At 34.4% G+C, this 16,186-nt stretch overlaps 1 protein-coding gene across 1 annotated transcript in view; it reads left to right on the top strand.

The window, feature by feature from the left end:
• LOC145283491 (HEAT repeat-containing protein 4-like) overlaps positions 1-16,186 on the top strand; it is a 2,203,577-nt gene that overhangs the window by 30,418 nt on the left and 2,156,973 nt on the right. Inside the window, exon 3 of the mRNA XM_080132316.1 lies at positions 2,425-3,198. Within this exon, the coding sequence (XP_079988442.1) occupies positions 2,657-3,198 (542 nt within the window). The 5' untranslated portion in view covers positions 2,425-2,656. The remainder of the gene's footprint in view (positions 1-2,424; positions 3,199-16,186) is intronic.

The following is a 16,186-nucleotide window of genomic DNA, read 5'->3' as shown; positions in this document are numbered from 1 at the left end:
CCCCACTTTACTGTGGCCCGAGCGGTTAGCTGCGAGGGGATGGTTACGATGCGTGAGGTCATTACTGAGTTGAAGCAGGTTGGCCGCAACAAATCTCCGGGGCTCGATGGTTTGCCCTACGAATTGTTCTTGAGGCTGTCGCCCATGTTTGTGCCCTTTCTGACGGGCGTGTTTAACCACTGGTTTGCCCAGGCTTTGATCCCGAGGCAGGTTATCAAAGGAGTGGTCACGCTTCTGAAGAAGGGAGACAACATGGAGGGGGGAATCTAGACGACTATAGGCCCATCAGTCTGCTTAACGCAGATTTCAAGATTTTGTCCCGCGTTCTTGCGAACCGACTGCAGGTCGTTATCAGTGACTTGATCAAACCAGATCAGAACTACGCTGTGAAGGGTCGATCGATTCAGAACAATTTGCACTTGGTTCGCATGATCATAGCGGGTTTAGAAGATGACACTGAAGCCGCGCTGATCAATTTAGATCAGTCTAAGGCGTTTGATAGGGTGGACCATGGGGTCCTGAGATCTGTTGTGGAAACCGCCGGCTTTGGTCTGGACTTCCGCAAGTGGGTCTCCACCCTGTATCATGATTCCGCGGTAGTGGTGCAAGCAAACGGTAGGTTGTCGGAGTCCTTTGGGGTCTCCCGGTTGGTGCGGCAGGGTTGCCTGCTGTCGCCTCTGTTGCATGTCCAGGCATTGGAACCCTTCCTTTGCAAATTAAAGGACGAGGCAGCGAGACCAGTCCTGCGCGGCATAGCTCTACCTAGCGGCAAATTTGCCAGGGTATCCGTGTACGCTGATGATGTCACCATGTTCGCTGCAAAGCGTAGCAACGTTAGAGCGGTGATAGAGGCGATTGCTGAGTATGAAGCTGTCACAGAGGCCGTGATCAATCGCTACAAGTCAGTTGTCCTGCGGTTGGGCGCCTGGACCGGGGTAAACTAGCTTCCAGGTACGTTCAGCTGGACTGATGGTCCGGTAAAGATCCTCGGAATGTGGTTCGGTCCGGAGCTCCAGCTGGACAAGAATTGGTCAGAAGTACAGACAAAGGTCGAGTCGTCAATAGGGACTTGGATTCGTAGGAGATTGTCCTTGAAGGTTCGCGCAGAGGCATGTGTTACGTACGTGTTTCCGTTGATCCTTTACCGCTTGTCTGTTCTTCCCCTGCCTGCGGATCGCTGTAAGGCTTTAGAGCACCTTCTTTTCAAACTTCTCTGTAAGGGAGGAAAGCCATATGTCCGCAGACAGGTCTGTACACAGAAGCTTAGCGAGGGAGGCTTGGGAATGCCGGACTTGAAAAGTCACAAGCACGCAGAAAGACTGGCGTTCCTGAGTCGGACACTGATGGAGGAAACGCACTGGGTACCAGTCGTGGAACGAGCTTTTCCACGTCTCATATCCGCCCCTGCCGCTGAAGGTCGTAGAAGACCGGTGGGGGAACGGCATTTCCTGACTGAATGCCGAGCCACCCTTAGGGCATTGCCGGGGTCCAGAGACCTTGCACGGCTTAGGAGGAGGCTATATGAGGAGTTAGTGGTGGGTACCGCAAAAGATCCACTGGTGGAGCGGTGCCACTTGATTTAGCGTACGTTGTTGACAATGTGAACGCACCGTTTGCCAGGGAGAAACAGGCGGTGTTTCTTGCGATCCTAGCGGTAGCTTGATTAGTGACGTGGGTTTCACGTCTGGATATTGTCTATGAGGGGTTATCTGTTTCGGATCAGGATCTGGTCGTTTATTTTAAGCATCAACTTAAAATAAAGATCAGATGTGATTGGGAAAGATTGCACCGCATAGACTTTGATAGGAGATGGGTGCACAACACTAGCTTGTGCATCCGATGAGGCGCTAGGTTCGAGCTCGTGTTCCCACCCTAGTGGTATTGGTCCTAAGGTGCTGGAATCCAGCCCTTCGGATAATACAAGGTTCACCTTGTAATATGGGTACAGAGTTAGGCTAGTTAGGATGAGTAATCATCCAGAGTGGAAAGTATGTACTTTATTAGGGCCTAGACTAGGGTAAGTATGTGTGTCGATCCTCTTCCCGAGTTTGTTTATTTTTTGGTAGTCGGCACTAGGAGAGCTTCCAAAGATGCCCAGTCCACTTGTTTGTTTTGTCCCCGGCCTGTTTTGCCCATTACGCATTTTATCCCTGTTGTCCCCAACCCCAAGTTATTTTCGTATGTAAAAGTGCTGTCCTTTAGGTCTTCCACTCCCCAGTAGGGAACGACCTGCTTGCTTTCACCTCTTCCCCCTGGGGAAGAGGACAGGAAGACAGCGGGCGTAAGAGATTGCATAAGCCGAAACGTTGTGAAAATCACACTCAAGATGAGAACAGTAAGTAGTTTCAATAATAAAGATACAAATCATTATGTTTGTTTGTTTTTAGTTTTCCTAATAAATTTGTTTACGTTTATCAATTTCAGAAAAACACCCAATGACAAACGAGAGTAACAGAGATATTTGGTTGCATTCTACTTTACAGAATTGATGAACATGTCGTAACAATTTTATTGTTTCGTACGCAAGTAAAAAGTTATTCAAAAGGCAGGTAATAAAAAAATAAGGGAGGTTGCTCTCGATTACCTAACGTTTGTCCCGTTTTCCTTGCTATTGGTCTATACAATTTCGACGAATAGAAAATAATCCAAAAACAAGATGGCTGCTTCCACCGGAAGTTATTTGCAACGGACACAGAATGAACCCCAGAATTTGCTTCTCGACGGAAACTGCAGCTTTTTAACTTTTGAAGAGGATGTTGTACTATCGCGATGCCCCGAAATGATCTCTTACAGTAAAATGTTCAAAGATCGTTTTCAAAATAGGACGTTATTTTTGGCCGATGGTTTCCAAGTAAAATTTCAAACGAGAACGGCGTTAATAAGGAAAACAAAATGGCGTCCACCGAAACCTGTGACTACGTATAAAATGAAAAGACGAACAGTTTTGAAGCACAGCAACTGCGGATTTTTACCAGTCCTACCTCCAGTTGAAAAATACTTGAAAGAAAAGTGTAAACCAACGAAGGGAGAAACAGGTCCGTTAGAAAAACAAAGTCCTTCAAAAGAAAAGATAACAATGGATCAAGGAAATATACCTACGCAGGTGGAAGGCGAAGGATCTGACGACGGAGTGAATGATGTTGGACAAAAGAACATTGGAGTTGGTCAAATGAAGACATGGAACAAAAAAGATGCCAGGTGAGTAAAATTATTTTTAAAAGTAAAATGTAGAGACGTGCATTTTAATAGCTGACGCGGTATGAAACATGGTTTTGAACATCGGCTGATCATTTTTTTTTTTTTTTTTTTTTTTTAGTTTCCAATTACTTTTTGGTTGTGTTTGAAAGTTATCTCTCAAAGAAAAAAAGTGTTTGAAATAAAACAAAAATACATGGAAAAATCAGCAATTGTGGACTGATAGACCAACGCAAAACCTACCTTAAAAACCTTGGGGGTACTTGTGCACTTATTGAACAACGCTATTTATTAAATAGTATATACAAGTTAAATTAATGTTTTACGTTATCTTTTGGGCAGACCTATACGAGAATGCTCATCCTTTTACACCCTTTTTTTTACCGAGGATTATCATAGATTACAGAACTTCAGTATTATAATAGAAAAAAAAAATTACTGGCCTTTAAGAAGTGTGTTCACTTTCTCGTTATATTTAGCAGAGAAGCAAACAAACGACTAACCACAAAAAATATATATACAAGAAATAAATGTTACCGTAGCCAATAAAAGTTAATTATATATCTGTCTGGCTCATTTTTTTTTGTTTTCAAGTAGTTTTTATTGATCTTTATTAGATCTAAAAAAAATCAGTTTTTCCGAGCGGATTTGGGAAAAAATGGCGGCATCTTCTGTTTTGAAAGAACAAGTCTCGTTTTAACTTCAAGGTTTGCAGGTGCATTGAATTTTTTTTTTTTTTTTTTTTTTTTTTAAGATTATCCCGCTAATCACTCTAATCTCTCCATGTTAAGAACGGCTTTCAGTTTAAACACCCCCAACCTCCCAATGTTGAGAACGGCTTTCGGAATAACCCCCCCCCCCAACCTTAACATGCAGATGTTGGATTCTTTATAGTATGCTGAGTTCTCGCTTAAAAAATACCAAAAAAATTCAAAACGAGGCTTCTTCGAAGAAGATGCCACTTTTTCTTCTTCTTTTAAATCCGCTCGGAAAAATAGAATTTTTTTTTTTAAGATTAAATAAAGAGCAATAAAAACTACTTTAAAACCAAAACAAATTAGCCAGGTAGATATAAAATTGACTTTTATTGGTTTCGGTAACATTTATTTCTTGTATATATTTTTCGTATAGTTGTTTGACTTCTCTGTTAAATTACGCAAAAGAAACCCCCCTTCTTAAAAATCATTTATATTTTATTTTTCTTCACATTATTTTTTCTGTTAATATGATACTTAAGTCTAATCTGATAATCGTCGAAAAAAAAAATTTGAAAAATAAAGTGGGGCGCAAAACATCTATTTTAAGGGGGTGGGCACTCTCGTATAGGTCAGCCATCTTGTTTTATTACATTGATAGGTGAAAGTACAGAATAGTTAAAAAACACATTCCTCTCCGCATGTTAAGAACGGCTTTTTAAATAACATTATTTCAGCACAGTTCAATAAGTGCATAAGTACCAAAACTTGTTTTCTAAAGGTCTGCTGAAAACGAATATCGCATTTAAATTTGATGCAAGCAACTAGTTTTCACAATACTGAAAACACACTTCTCCGCATGTTTCATAGAGTAATGTAATGCGGTTGCCATTTTAGTTCAAAACAGAAACGACGCAATGGATGTTCAAGATAATGAAGTAGGCACCGCCAAAACTGGGGGGGGGGACAGGTCAGTACTTTTTGACGGACCGTCTTTTTAAAAATCTACCAAAAATCAGGTAATTATCCGATCAATACGAAATTTTCAGCGATTATTAGGAGAAGAATGAACTTTATAACAGTGTACTTATTTTTCATAAACGATATTTATATATATATATATATATATATATATATATTTTGCTTACAAAACCCCCCCTTGTTTTGAAGTGGGAACAAATATGCTTAAAATAATCATCTGAAACTGAAATCAACATATTGTGTTGTTGTAAGGGACAGAATTATAGATTCAAAAAAAAAAAAAATTGTTTGCATACCTTATTTTGACGTCTGAATATCAGAACATCGATTGTGTTTAATTATCCCGCTTTTGAGTTTTGAAGTGTGAAATTCGGTGAATATGTTAAGTAAAATAATTAATTTAAGTTAAGCAAAACAAAAAATTTTTTTTTTAATATTTATACGAAAAAAGCTATTTTAAATTTTTTGATAAATAAATTAACATTTTTTTTTTAGTGAGCCGAATAATGCATGACCATTATTAAACCGGGCATGCTTTGAATAATCGATACCAAAAAAAAAAATTCGATAAATATTGTGCCCTTTGTGTTAAAAATAGCATCATTTTTTCGATCCCGTTTGAAAACGTTTGCCGCCTTTCGACTACGGTGGACCAAACGCGCTGAAATAATTTTTTTTTTATTCTGCTTTAAATTGCCCCCCCCCCATTTTGGGGAGCCTGGCCCCCACACACATACACATTAAAAACCAAACGCATACAAATGGTCACCCATCTGGTACTGGCCAGCCTCAGCTTAATAATACATTGAAATTTTCGTCACTGAAAAATAAGTTTTTTTTTTTGCCTGTTTGGTCTTCCATAGTTTGCTTTTTATCAAACGAAAACGTAAACAGAGTCGATCTGAACTCTACGTCAACGCGAAATATCTGGTTACCTATATGAATAAGTGGAATTATTTGAAATTCAGGTACTTATATTAAAATATTTTTGCATATTCTCTTAGAAAATCATCCTAAATCTTAGTTAGACAATAAATAAATAAATTATTTCAAAAACCCTTTTTTTAAAATATTTAAGTACGTTTTTTGTGCAAGACAAAAAATGTCAATTGTTAACTTTTGGGGAAAATTTAACATTTAAAATTGAATTAAAAATAGTAGAAAAAGTTTTACATTATTCTGTTTTCTATATGATAAAATTCAGGGTTTTATCTTTCTGGAAAAAAAAACGTTACTCAGAAATAATTGATTTTAATAAATGTAATTTCGTTTTAAAAAACAACAACAACTTGATTTTGCGGCCATTTTTGGCGGTGCCTATAATGAAGAGTTAATCATATTTTATTTGTAGCAAAATAACCAAAAAAGAATAAAATAAAAATATGGTAACTTTTAACTTGTTTTCCACCTTAGCATTTTTCTTTAAAATAACGACTTAAGGTTTTCAGGTATGCTGTAAACGAATATCGCATTTCACTTTTTCACAGATAAGTAGTTTTCCGGATATCAAGCAATATAATTTTTTGTTATATGTGATGCCCATTGTTGTACGCGCAAGAGCGCGCATATTTTTGCGGGAAATTTAAATGCTAAAAGAGTATTTCTTTTTTGCAACCCTGACATTTGCTTTCTCGCTTTGGAGTGTCGCCGTTCAGCCCATTTTTTTCCTGCAGTTTCCATTTTCATTTATGTTGCTGTGTCTTCCTTAGACCTCTTCTCAGAAATTATTTTATTTTATTTTTTTTTTTTTTTTTTTTTTTTTGCAATTTCTATATCGGTTTTTCTCGTTGTAAAAAAAAAAAAAAAAAAAAAAAAAAAAGCCTGCTCTAAGGAATTGCAAATTTCAGAGTGCTGGCAACAATGTCATTGACAAATTTTCTGACTAGATTATTATTTTATTTATTTATTTATTTTTTGCCTTCATCAAATATTGACAAAATTCAAAACAAACTTCATAGCCTTGTGGGGGATGCCCTTTTCTCTTTCTGCAACCTCTTTCCCACAGAAGAGACGTTACGAGCATGGCTCTGCTTTATCGTTATTTTCATGGTAAATGTTCGTTTCAGCTCCAAACTATGATCCCCCTCCAAACTTTCACAAGAAACACTCATCTAGCTGAAACCACTATCAATACATTTCCCCACTCTTTATCTGTGCCTAAGCCTAAACATAGATTCCATGAACAAAGTTTCTTTCTTAGAACTTCACGCCTGTGGAAGTGTTCCTTTTTCCTGCTCTCCAATTTACTACAATATAGCCGTCTTCAAGTCCAACGTAAACAAGTTCCCTTAAGTAATCCAATTTATCAAATTTCCACTACTAACGATTACTACAATGTTTTCCCATTGGCTACTGAAAATTCATTAACCATGATCCTCGAGTGGCCTCCGGTGATAAATGGTGCTCCTATGTAAAAATAAAAAATAAAATTGTTGGTGCTACTAACAAACGAATTAAGTGCAAGATGTTTTCTTTCATAGAATTCGCTAATGTAGCTTTCTACCGTTATATATTTTGAGCATCGGCTATTTATTTTGCACGTACCTAAATAAGTACGGGCAAAAATAACTGAAAAAAAAATATCCCTATGCTTTTTATAGAGTTTTATCATAATTTACTCTACGTTTAGATTCTGTTTAAAAGATAACAAACCAAAGTTTATCGCTAAAACGAAAAATTATATATATATATATATATATATATATATATCTATGCGTTAAAAAAAAATTACAGAAAAATATGCATGCAAGGAAAGTATTTAAATATTACATGTAAAATTTACGCTAAAATTTTCCCTTAATTAAACATTAATTTTTTTTGTGCGTATATATATATATATATATATATATATATATATATATATATATATTTTTTAAAATGTTTCACGTGCAGAATTTTTGTAGGAATTTTTGTAGGAATTTTTGACACCCCTAACACGAAACTGCGAATACAATATAAAAATCTCGTAATTTCTCTGTTAAAAGTGGGTTATTTATTTTCTTTATGGATTATACTTCCAAAATAAACTATTACAGTTGTTTTAAAAGTAATAAAAATATTTTTATTTTTTTTTTAAAACAGTAATGAATTTTCCGAACTCAATATTTTTCAATTTTTAAACTCAATATTTTTAAATTTTTAAATTTTAAAAATCTATCAAAATTTTTCTATTGATTCTATTTTTACGATATTTTCAGGGTCAATGTGAAATTTTATGTTCTTTCCAATAAACCGAATATAATATTTTAGACAAACGTTTTTTTTTATTATTCACGGTTCCCCCCCCCATCCCAATTGTTAAGTGTCTATTACAAAGTAAATACTTAATTTCGACCCGGATAAGTACATAATTATTTACTCACAAATTGAAGAGAAAAGGTCAATACATAATATATTCAAATTTAAAAAAAAACGGACATCGTGTTCTTGTAGAATTTTACCTGTAAAGTTTGAAGTTTAAAACCTTTTTTTAAACCACGTTATTTGTTTTTTCTTTTTTTTTTTTTTTTTTAATGGAACTTTGGTCCTTGCTCCTTTAATTGAAAAAAAAAATTAGGGCTTGAATTACATTTTTCGAGGAGTTATAAGCTTGGAAAGACAGGGGGTCGAATAATTCACGCCTCCAATTTTGTAAATGTCTAATAATAATTAATTTCGACTCGGATAAGTACATAATTATTTACTCACAAATTGAAGAGAAAAGGTCAATACATAATATATTCAAATTTAAAAAAAAACGGACATCGTGTTCTCGTCGAATTTTACCTGTAAAGTCCGAAGTTTAAAACCTTTTTAAAAAAAAAACACGTTTTTTTTTTGTTTTTTTTTGTTTTTTTAATGAAATCTTGGTCCTTGCTCCTTTAATTGAAAAAAAAATTAGGGCTTGAATTGCATTTTTCGAGGAGTTATAAGCTTGGAAAGATGGGGTGGAATTATTCGCTATTTTCACAAAAAATTCTGATACTGCTAGTGCACAGTGTGATGCATCATATATATATATATATATATATATATATGTGTGTGTGTAAAATAGTGAATGCGACCTAGAGAACCAAATGAAGACACCTTTAAAAAAGATAATTTGTATGTGTATTCAGAATTGATATGAACGAATTGTCGCCGGCAAGTAACTTTTATGACATTTTGACCTTAATTATCCAATGTATTCCCTATTGTTTTCGCTGGTTATCATACTTAACAGAGGGAGGGGGATGCATTGCTTGGAGCATGCGCCAAGTGTCTTATATAACAAGAATAAAAATGGCGGTCACTTTAAAGTATTAGATAAAACATGGGAATATGAAAGTCTTATGATCATAAAAGTTGCTTGCTGGTGACAAATTTGTGATATTTGTCCATACAGTACCCCAATATCTATAAATATCAACTTTTTAAAGGTAAGTCCTCATTTGGTCCTATATCACACATTGACCAAATATTGAATTCGATGATAATATCGTTAGTTCGAGAAAAATAATTTTTCTTCGAGTTATAACTATATTATTAACAAAATTTAGGGACTTTTTCGTAATTTTCCCCAAAAAAGTATATATTTTTTTAACTGTTACAATCAATAAAAAAAGCAAAATTAAATTCGTGTTTTCATCTTTTTTTTTTTTGGAGGGGGGTAGTATTTAATATTATAACTTTAGTGAAGGTGTTTATCTTTACACAAAATAGTAAATTTCCAGGAATTTAAATTGAAAATATTTAATTTAAAATATTTAAAATAATAATAATGAGTTCGTAATATACCGTGGTCATTATTTTATAAATACAGAAAATTTCATTAGAATTGGTTGATTTTTGAAAACTATTGTTCGTTTGGATTTTTTTTTTTTTTTTTTTTTTTTTTTTATATTTATCGTTTAATATTAAATTGATTGTTTAATACTAGTTTATTGCCTAAATTCATATTTTGGAACATTTGATTGTCATTTGCTTCAAACATATGTAATTTTACATGCATAATTTTTATGTCTATCCATATATCTGAAAGTGTGTGTGTCTGTCTGTGTACATTTCCCTACACAATAACTCTGTCAATTTTCAGTCTACAGGCTCAAAATTTGATATATAGGGTATTGAGAGTTGGGAAAATCTTTGTAATCCGTTTTCGGCCAGAAATTTTGCTGCTAAGGGGTCAAAGTTCAACGATTTGACCTTTGAGAATCTACCAAACTCCTCCACCAATTTTGGGTCTAAACATTTTAAATTTTAGATATAGGTTCCTTGGACATGGATCTAATTTAATAACTTGCTTTGAGCTTAAAACAAATGTTAAAGGATTATAATAGAGGTCAAAGTTAAAAAAAAAAAAGTTGACCTCTGCGGTCTTTACCACATTACTCAGACAATTTCTGGTCTAAACATTTGATATTTTACATAAAGGGTATTCAGAGATAGGGCAAGCTTTTTAATCGGTTTCGGTCGAAAATTTGAGCTACCAATATATAAATATATGTATGTTTGCATGTTGCTTAAAACTTTCGACCGAGGTGGTGGATTTTCACAAGATCAGTATCGTTTTGAAACTCGACCTTTCAGACGACAAATACCGAAATATTTGCTAAAAACATTAATTTTTTCACCCTAAACTGGGCAATTGTTTACATGGAGGGGTCGCTTTTTCCACCGATATTTCCGAAAGTCATCTCCTCTTTTCGATTGTCTAGCCTTAATTTTTAAACCTTCGTCACTTCCGGTTTGGCGGTGGTCGTAACAGCAAAGATGTCGCCTTCCCCCCCCCTCCCCGTTCTTTTCCTCCTTCATGGTCTGGATTCGAGCTTGCCTTCCTACTACCACGTTTTTTTTTTTTTTTTTTTTTTGCTTAACACACACCTCCAAACACCTGGGCAACGCCGGGCACCCATACTAATATGTCTATAAAAATGAAATTGTCTGTGACTGTACATTTCCCTACCAAACTACTCAGTCAATTTTCGGTCTACAGACCAGATTTTACATAAGAGGTATAGAGATTTGGGAAAATATTTTTAATCAGTTTTCTGTGAGAAATTTGGTTGTCAAGATGTCATAGTTCAACGATTTGACCTTTGAGAACTCTACCAAACTCCTCCGCCAATTTTGGGTCTGAACACTTGAAATTTTAAATGCAGGTTACTTGGACAGGGATCAAACTTTTTAATTAGACTCGAGACCAAAAGAAATGTTAAGGGGGTCATAATATAGGGGTCAAAGTTTAAAAAAATGTGACCACTTCGGTCTCTAACAAATTACTCAGACAATTTCTGGTCTAAACATTTGAAATTTTACATCAAGGGTATTCAGAGATAGGATAAGCTTTTTAATCGGTTTGGGTTGAAAATTTGAGCTGTCAAAGTTCAAAAGATTTTACCTTTGCGATCTCTAGCAAACTACACAGCCAATATTTGGTCTAAACATTTGAAATTTTACATAACAGGTATTCAGACATGCGCCAAGCATTTTAATCGGTTTTGGTGCTAAAATTTAGCTGCCAAAAGATCAAAGTTGAAAGAATTGAACTTTGCAGATTCTACCAAACTCCTCAGCCAATTTTGGGTCTAAACACTTGAAATTTTAGATGTAGGTAACTTGAACATAGGTCAAACTTTTTATTTTGATTTGAGACCAAAACAAATGTTAAGGGGTCAAAATATGGGTCAAAGTTAAAAAAAAACTTACCTCTGCGGTCTCTACGAAATTACTCAGACAATTTCTGGTCTAAACATTTGAAGTTTTACATAAAGGGCATTAAGCAAGGTGTCATTTAAATCTTTGTAGCCATGAAAGACGTGAAGTCCTGCTCCCATTATATTAGAAGTAATTTCATCAAATCTGTTCACTTGAAATTTTAAACTGAGTCTGTCTGTGAATAGAGCAACAAAGGGAAAGGCGTTTTGGGATCACAATTTTAGGAAGACACTGAGATCCAGGAGTTCCATGGATCTCGTTCCGATGAAGGTTTTGGCAGACATTACTATGGTTTTAGGTATTAATTTTTCCTGAGAACACAATTTTTATAAAATAACTTGAGAGAAAAAGGATTTTTGACTTCCAGTGTCCAATATACAATGGAAAGAGACTGGAGGTCCTTTACTCTTAATAGATATTTTAATAACTGGAAATATGTAATTATTCTGATGAGATAAAGTAGGCCTTCCCACAAAGTAACACATGGATAAGGAAATCCTTTCTTTTCTTTACAATCCGTATTTAAGTGATTACCAAAACAGTACAGATTCGAAGGTTCTTGGCGCGTTGAACCTTCAAGTCATAAATAGAATTATTTAGAACAGTATCCCAGCATCTTTTCATAGCTGGGAAGAGAGGAAGTAATAGACCCATCTTAAATCATCTTGTTTTGCAAGTCTATACAGTTGGAGTTGAAATCCTGAAGTTTGAACTCTGCATCCTTCAATCCGTCATGAATTCAAGCGTCCTTGGCTTGTTGAAACTTACAGCAGTCCTTAACTGTATGGCCTGCCAATTTACCCAATTTATAAATTTTAGAATGTTCACTAGTATTAGTTTGAAGTTTTAAGGGATCCATACCCTTTTTAGGATGAACAATCTTATAGCCAGAGCTGACCGTGATATTGGGTTGATCTTCTGAAGAAGAAGAAAAAAATGGTGGTTTTGGTGGGCATCTCTCCCGCTTCTTTACACTCAAAGACGCTGCCTGTGAAAAATCTATTATGTTAAAAAGGTTGAACATAATAAATAAGAAATGAAGAATAATGCTTCCTCATTTTCAATGTCTGTTCCCTTTCGATATTAATTGGGAACTTGCGGAACAGGATGTGAGCCACAAATATACGAGAAGTAAAGTTTTCTATGAAACAAAGCCGATAGCCATTAGTAGCATGCTCTCGTGTAATGAATGAATGTGTGAATGTACGACTGACATGAACTTCTTAAAAATAAACTAAAATGACCGAAAAATGGGCTGAAATGACTTAAATAAATAACCTTGATCTTGCCCAAAAGGCCAAGAAAAAGGTATTTATTTGCTCCCCCACCGAGCAAATTAGGCACAAGGCCGATTTTTAATGTGAGGAATGAAGGGGAAATAGGAACCAACTCCCCGGGGAGTAGGGGAGCTGGATAGTGACAATTTGTATGAAGGGTTGCCCCTACATTGACCAAGGTCAAATATGGTCTTTGCTTGCAGTATATTCCGGAACAGATACTACAATTTGATCTTCATATTTAATTTATTCCATTCAAAGAAAAAATTACAATTAAAAAAATTCCAATAGAAAATTTAAAAATTTAAAAAAGTAAAATCTCCAAAAGACAAAACAAATTTAGGCACAAGGCCCTATAAGATCTGGGGAGGGGAGTGTTGCAGGGTCTTTGTAACTAAAGTGAAAATGGAGTCTTTGGCGACTTTACTCTTGACTGGCAACATTTACCACAATACCGCATTCACTCTGGACTCTAAACTTACTAACGAAAACCCCAGCGTTTTTGCAAGAAAGGATATATATACAATTTCTGTGTGTGTGTGCATACAATTTTTTATTTATTTATTTATTTATTTATTACACTTTGATCTTGGCCAAAACGCCAAGAAAAGCTTAAAAATCTAAGAACAGCATCTATTAACAACAGACGTTTGATCTTAACGAAAAAGGCCAAGCATAAAAGTGTTACGGACAGACAGACCGACCAACCGACGGAGTGACTTATAGAGTCGCTTGCACGTGACTAAAAAATCAGTTCCGAAAGATTTGTCCAATTCTGATAAGTCTAGTTTTACTTGTTTTAAGTTATTTCAATTTCGTTATCTGTAGCTCCTGAGGAATAATTTCCTCAACTTCGACCCTTGATAAGAGAAGGATTCAGGAATTTCTCGTTGAAACAATCCAAAGCTACAGTATAATTATCAGAGGAAATACCCATATTCAAAATTAAGTCCTAAGCTTTTTCCTTTAACTTGAATTTGAGGAGAAACAATTAAAAGGCAAATTTACGTTAAATAAAAATCTTATTTTGCAATTAAAGGCAAAATTGAAATAATTAAAAATCATATTTCGCAATTAAAGCTTCAAAATGAAACAATCAATTTCAAATTGGAAAACATGAAAAGAGAAATAATCAACTTCAAAATGGATTAATCAAATTCAAATAACTTTTTTAATTTTTATTATTTTTTTTACTAATTGATAATTCTTTCAATTAACTTACCCCATGTGTAATGAAAATGTACTGCGTCTATATATATATATATATATATATATATATATATATATATATATATATATATATATGTGTGTGTGTGGCAATTAAGCTACACAGAATATTCTGCATTTCATCCTCGTGAGAATTCGTCAGTCTTATACCTAACGAATTCTCACAAGGATAAAATGCGGAATATTCTGTGTAGCTTAATTGCCATATATATTTTCATAACTTATTATCTAGCTCTACCTATGTATTGAGCACTGTTACAGTAAATACTGAAAATTTATGCATAAAATTATATCGTCGTATATAAATTTATGTGATTAAATGAAGTAGACATGTATATCTCATGTGAAAAAAATGCAAAAGAATGGACCAAAGAGTGCCTTAGAATAGCAAGTGAAATTTATGAAAGGGTGTTATATTAGTTATCGAAGAAGTTTAAATCTTATTGAAACGGTTTGGTCAGTTATAAAATCTGACGTAAAAAGGAATATGACAAACTCGATTGTTGGTATTTTAAGTTGGTGATTGTCAGGGGTCTTTAACAACTAAAGAATTTCGCCTCAGCAAGTTAGAAGTGATGATTTCTGAGGCTATTAAGACTTGCTCTAACTTCATAACTGGAATACAGAAATTACTTCCCTTTTAATTAACATAGATGATATTAATTTTAAATAAATGTCGTTGGAACGTTTATATTATTTTGTATCCCTTTAAAATAAAAGAATAAATATTAAATTTATTTGTTTTATATTAATTCTCAATTTGAATTTGATTAATTCTCAATTTGAATTTGATTAATTCTCAATTTGAATTTGATTAATTCTCAATTTGAATTTGATTAATTTTTCATTTTGAAGTTGATTATCATTTTGAAATGCAATAGATGAAGTGGTAGTTGAATAATCTATGAAGATTATTGATTGTCCTTGACACGAAACTGTTCCTTTTAATTCACAATCCATTAGAAATTCGGATGAATCCATGAGATTATAATTAACAAAAAATTGACAATCTTTGCTGACTGAAAAGAAGATATTACATCAAAAGGAAACACCTAACTTTTTAGGTAAATTGTCTCTCATGACAATTTGGGCGCCAAGGTCCTTAAATTAAGAAAAGAAAAATGAGTCCTGTGTCTTCAACATTTTTTCCAAAACTGATTTTTCAGTTGAAAAAGACCCGCAACTCGCGCAGGTTAATATTTGAATTCAACCAATAAAAATAGCTGTTTTAAAAATCATGTATTGACTAATCAATCAATGAGGAAACGTGATACAATTTGACTAATTACTCGCACAACCTTCCAAATTTTAGTTTTTATGTGCTAATCAACAAAATGTATAGTCTGCCTATGAATATCGTTTTGCTATGTTTCTTCTGAGGATATACATTGAAAATCCATCGAGTAAAGAAATTTTTACATTCTTGTATTCTTTGTTGAAAAATAAATTTGTTGTAAATTTTACAGAATTCAAATCCAATTTTCCTTATATATATGTATGTATCTCACGAAGTGAAAATTAAGTTTAAAAGCCAAAAGCTCCAACTTTAAGCGAATGTATATATATATATATATATATATATATATATATATATATATATATATATATAGTCATCCACATACAGTACTGTTTAACAGCTCATCAGTGCGGCTAGGCAGGCAACTGCCTCAAGCCAGGATCGAAACCCGACCACCCAAATGAGTCAAGGCTTCTCACCATTGCGCTATATGGCTAATGCTGTGTGGGTAATGAATTAACGATGTTTTGACACATATATATAGAGAGAGATATGTAGTAATCCCAACCAAATCAAAACGCTCTATATAATTAAGATAGGGAATAGAGCTTGTTATAGAAGAACAAAATTTAAGATTAAATTATATTTTACATGTATTTATTGTTCAACAGGATACTCAAATATATGTACGGCACAATCACGTTGACACACCAGTTCTCGCCAGATCACCGAAGTTAAGCAACGTTAAGCCTGGCCAATACAAGACGGGTGACCATTTGGGAAGGCTAGGCGCTGGGAAGGTTGGGCGTGGGGCCAGCACCCTCACCCTTTAAAAAAAACTCGTTACAAAAACATCTACAAAAAGTTGTAGATGGCCTATGCCCCTCCAGGGGCTATGG

This window comes from Euprymna scolopes, chromosome 8, assembly GCF_053919585.1.
Source record: "Euprymna scolopes isolate OS-2025 chromosome 8, ASM5391958v1, whole genome shotgun sequence".
Taxonomy (NCBI): Eukaryota; Metazoa; Mollusca; class Cephalopoda; order Sepiida; family Sepiolidae; genus Euprymna; species Euprymna scolopes.
The sequence above is the reverse complement of the archived record's forward strand: the minus strand, read 5'-3'. Positions and strand labels throughout refer to the sequence as shown.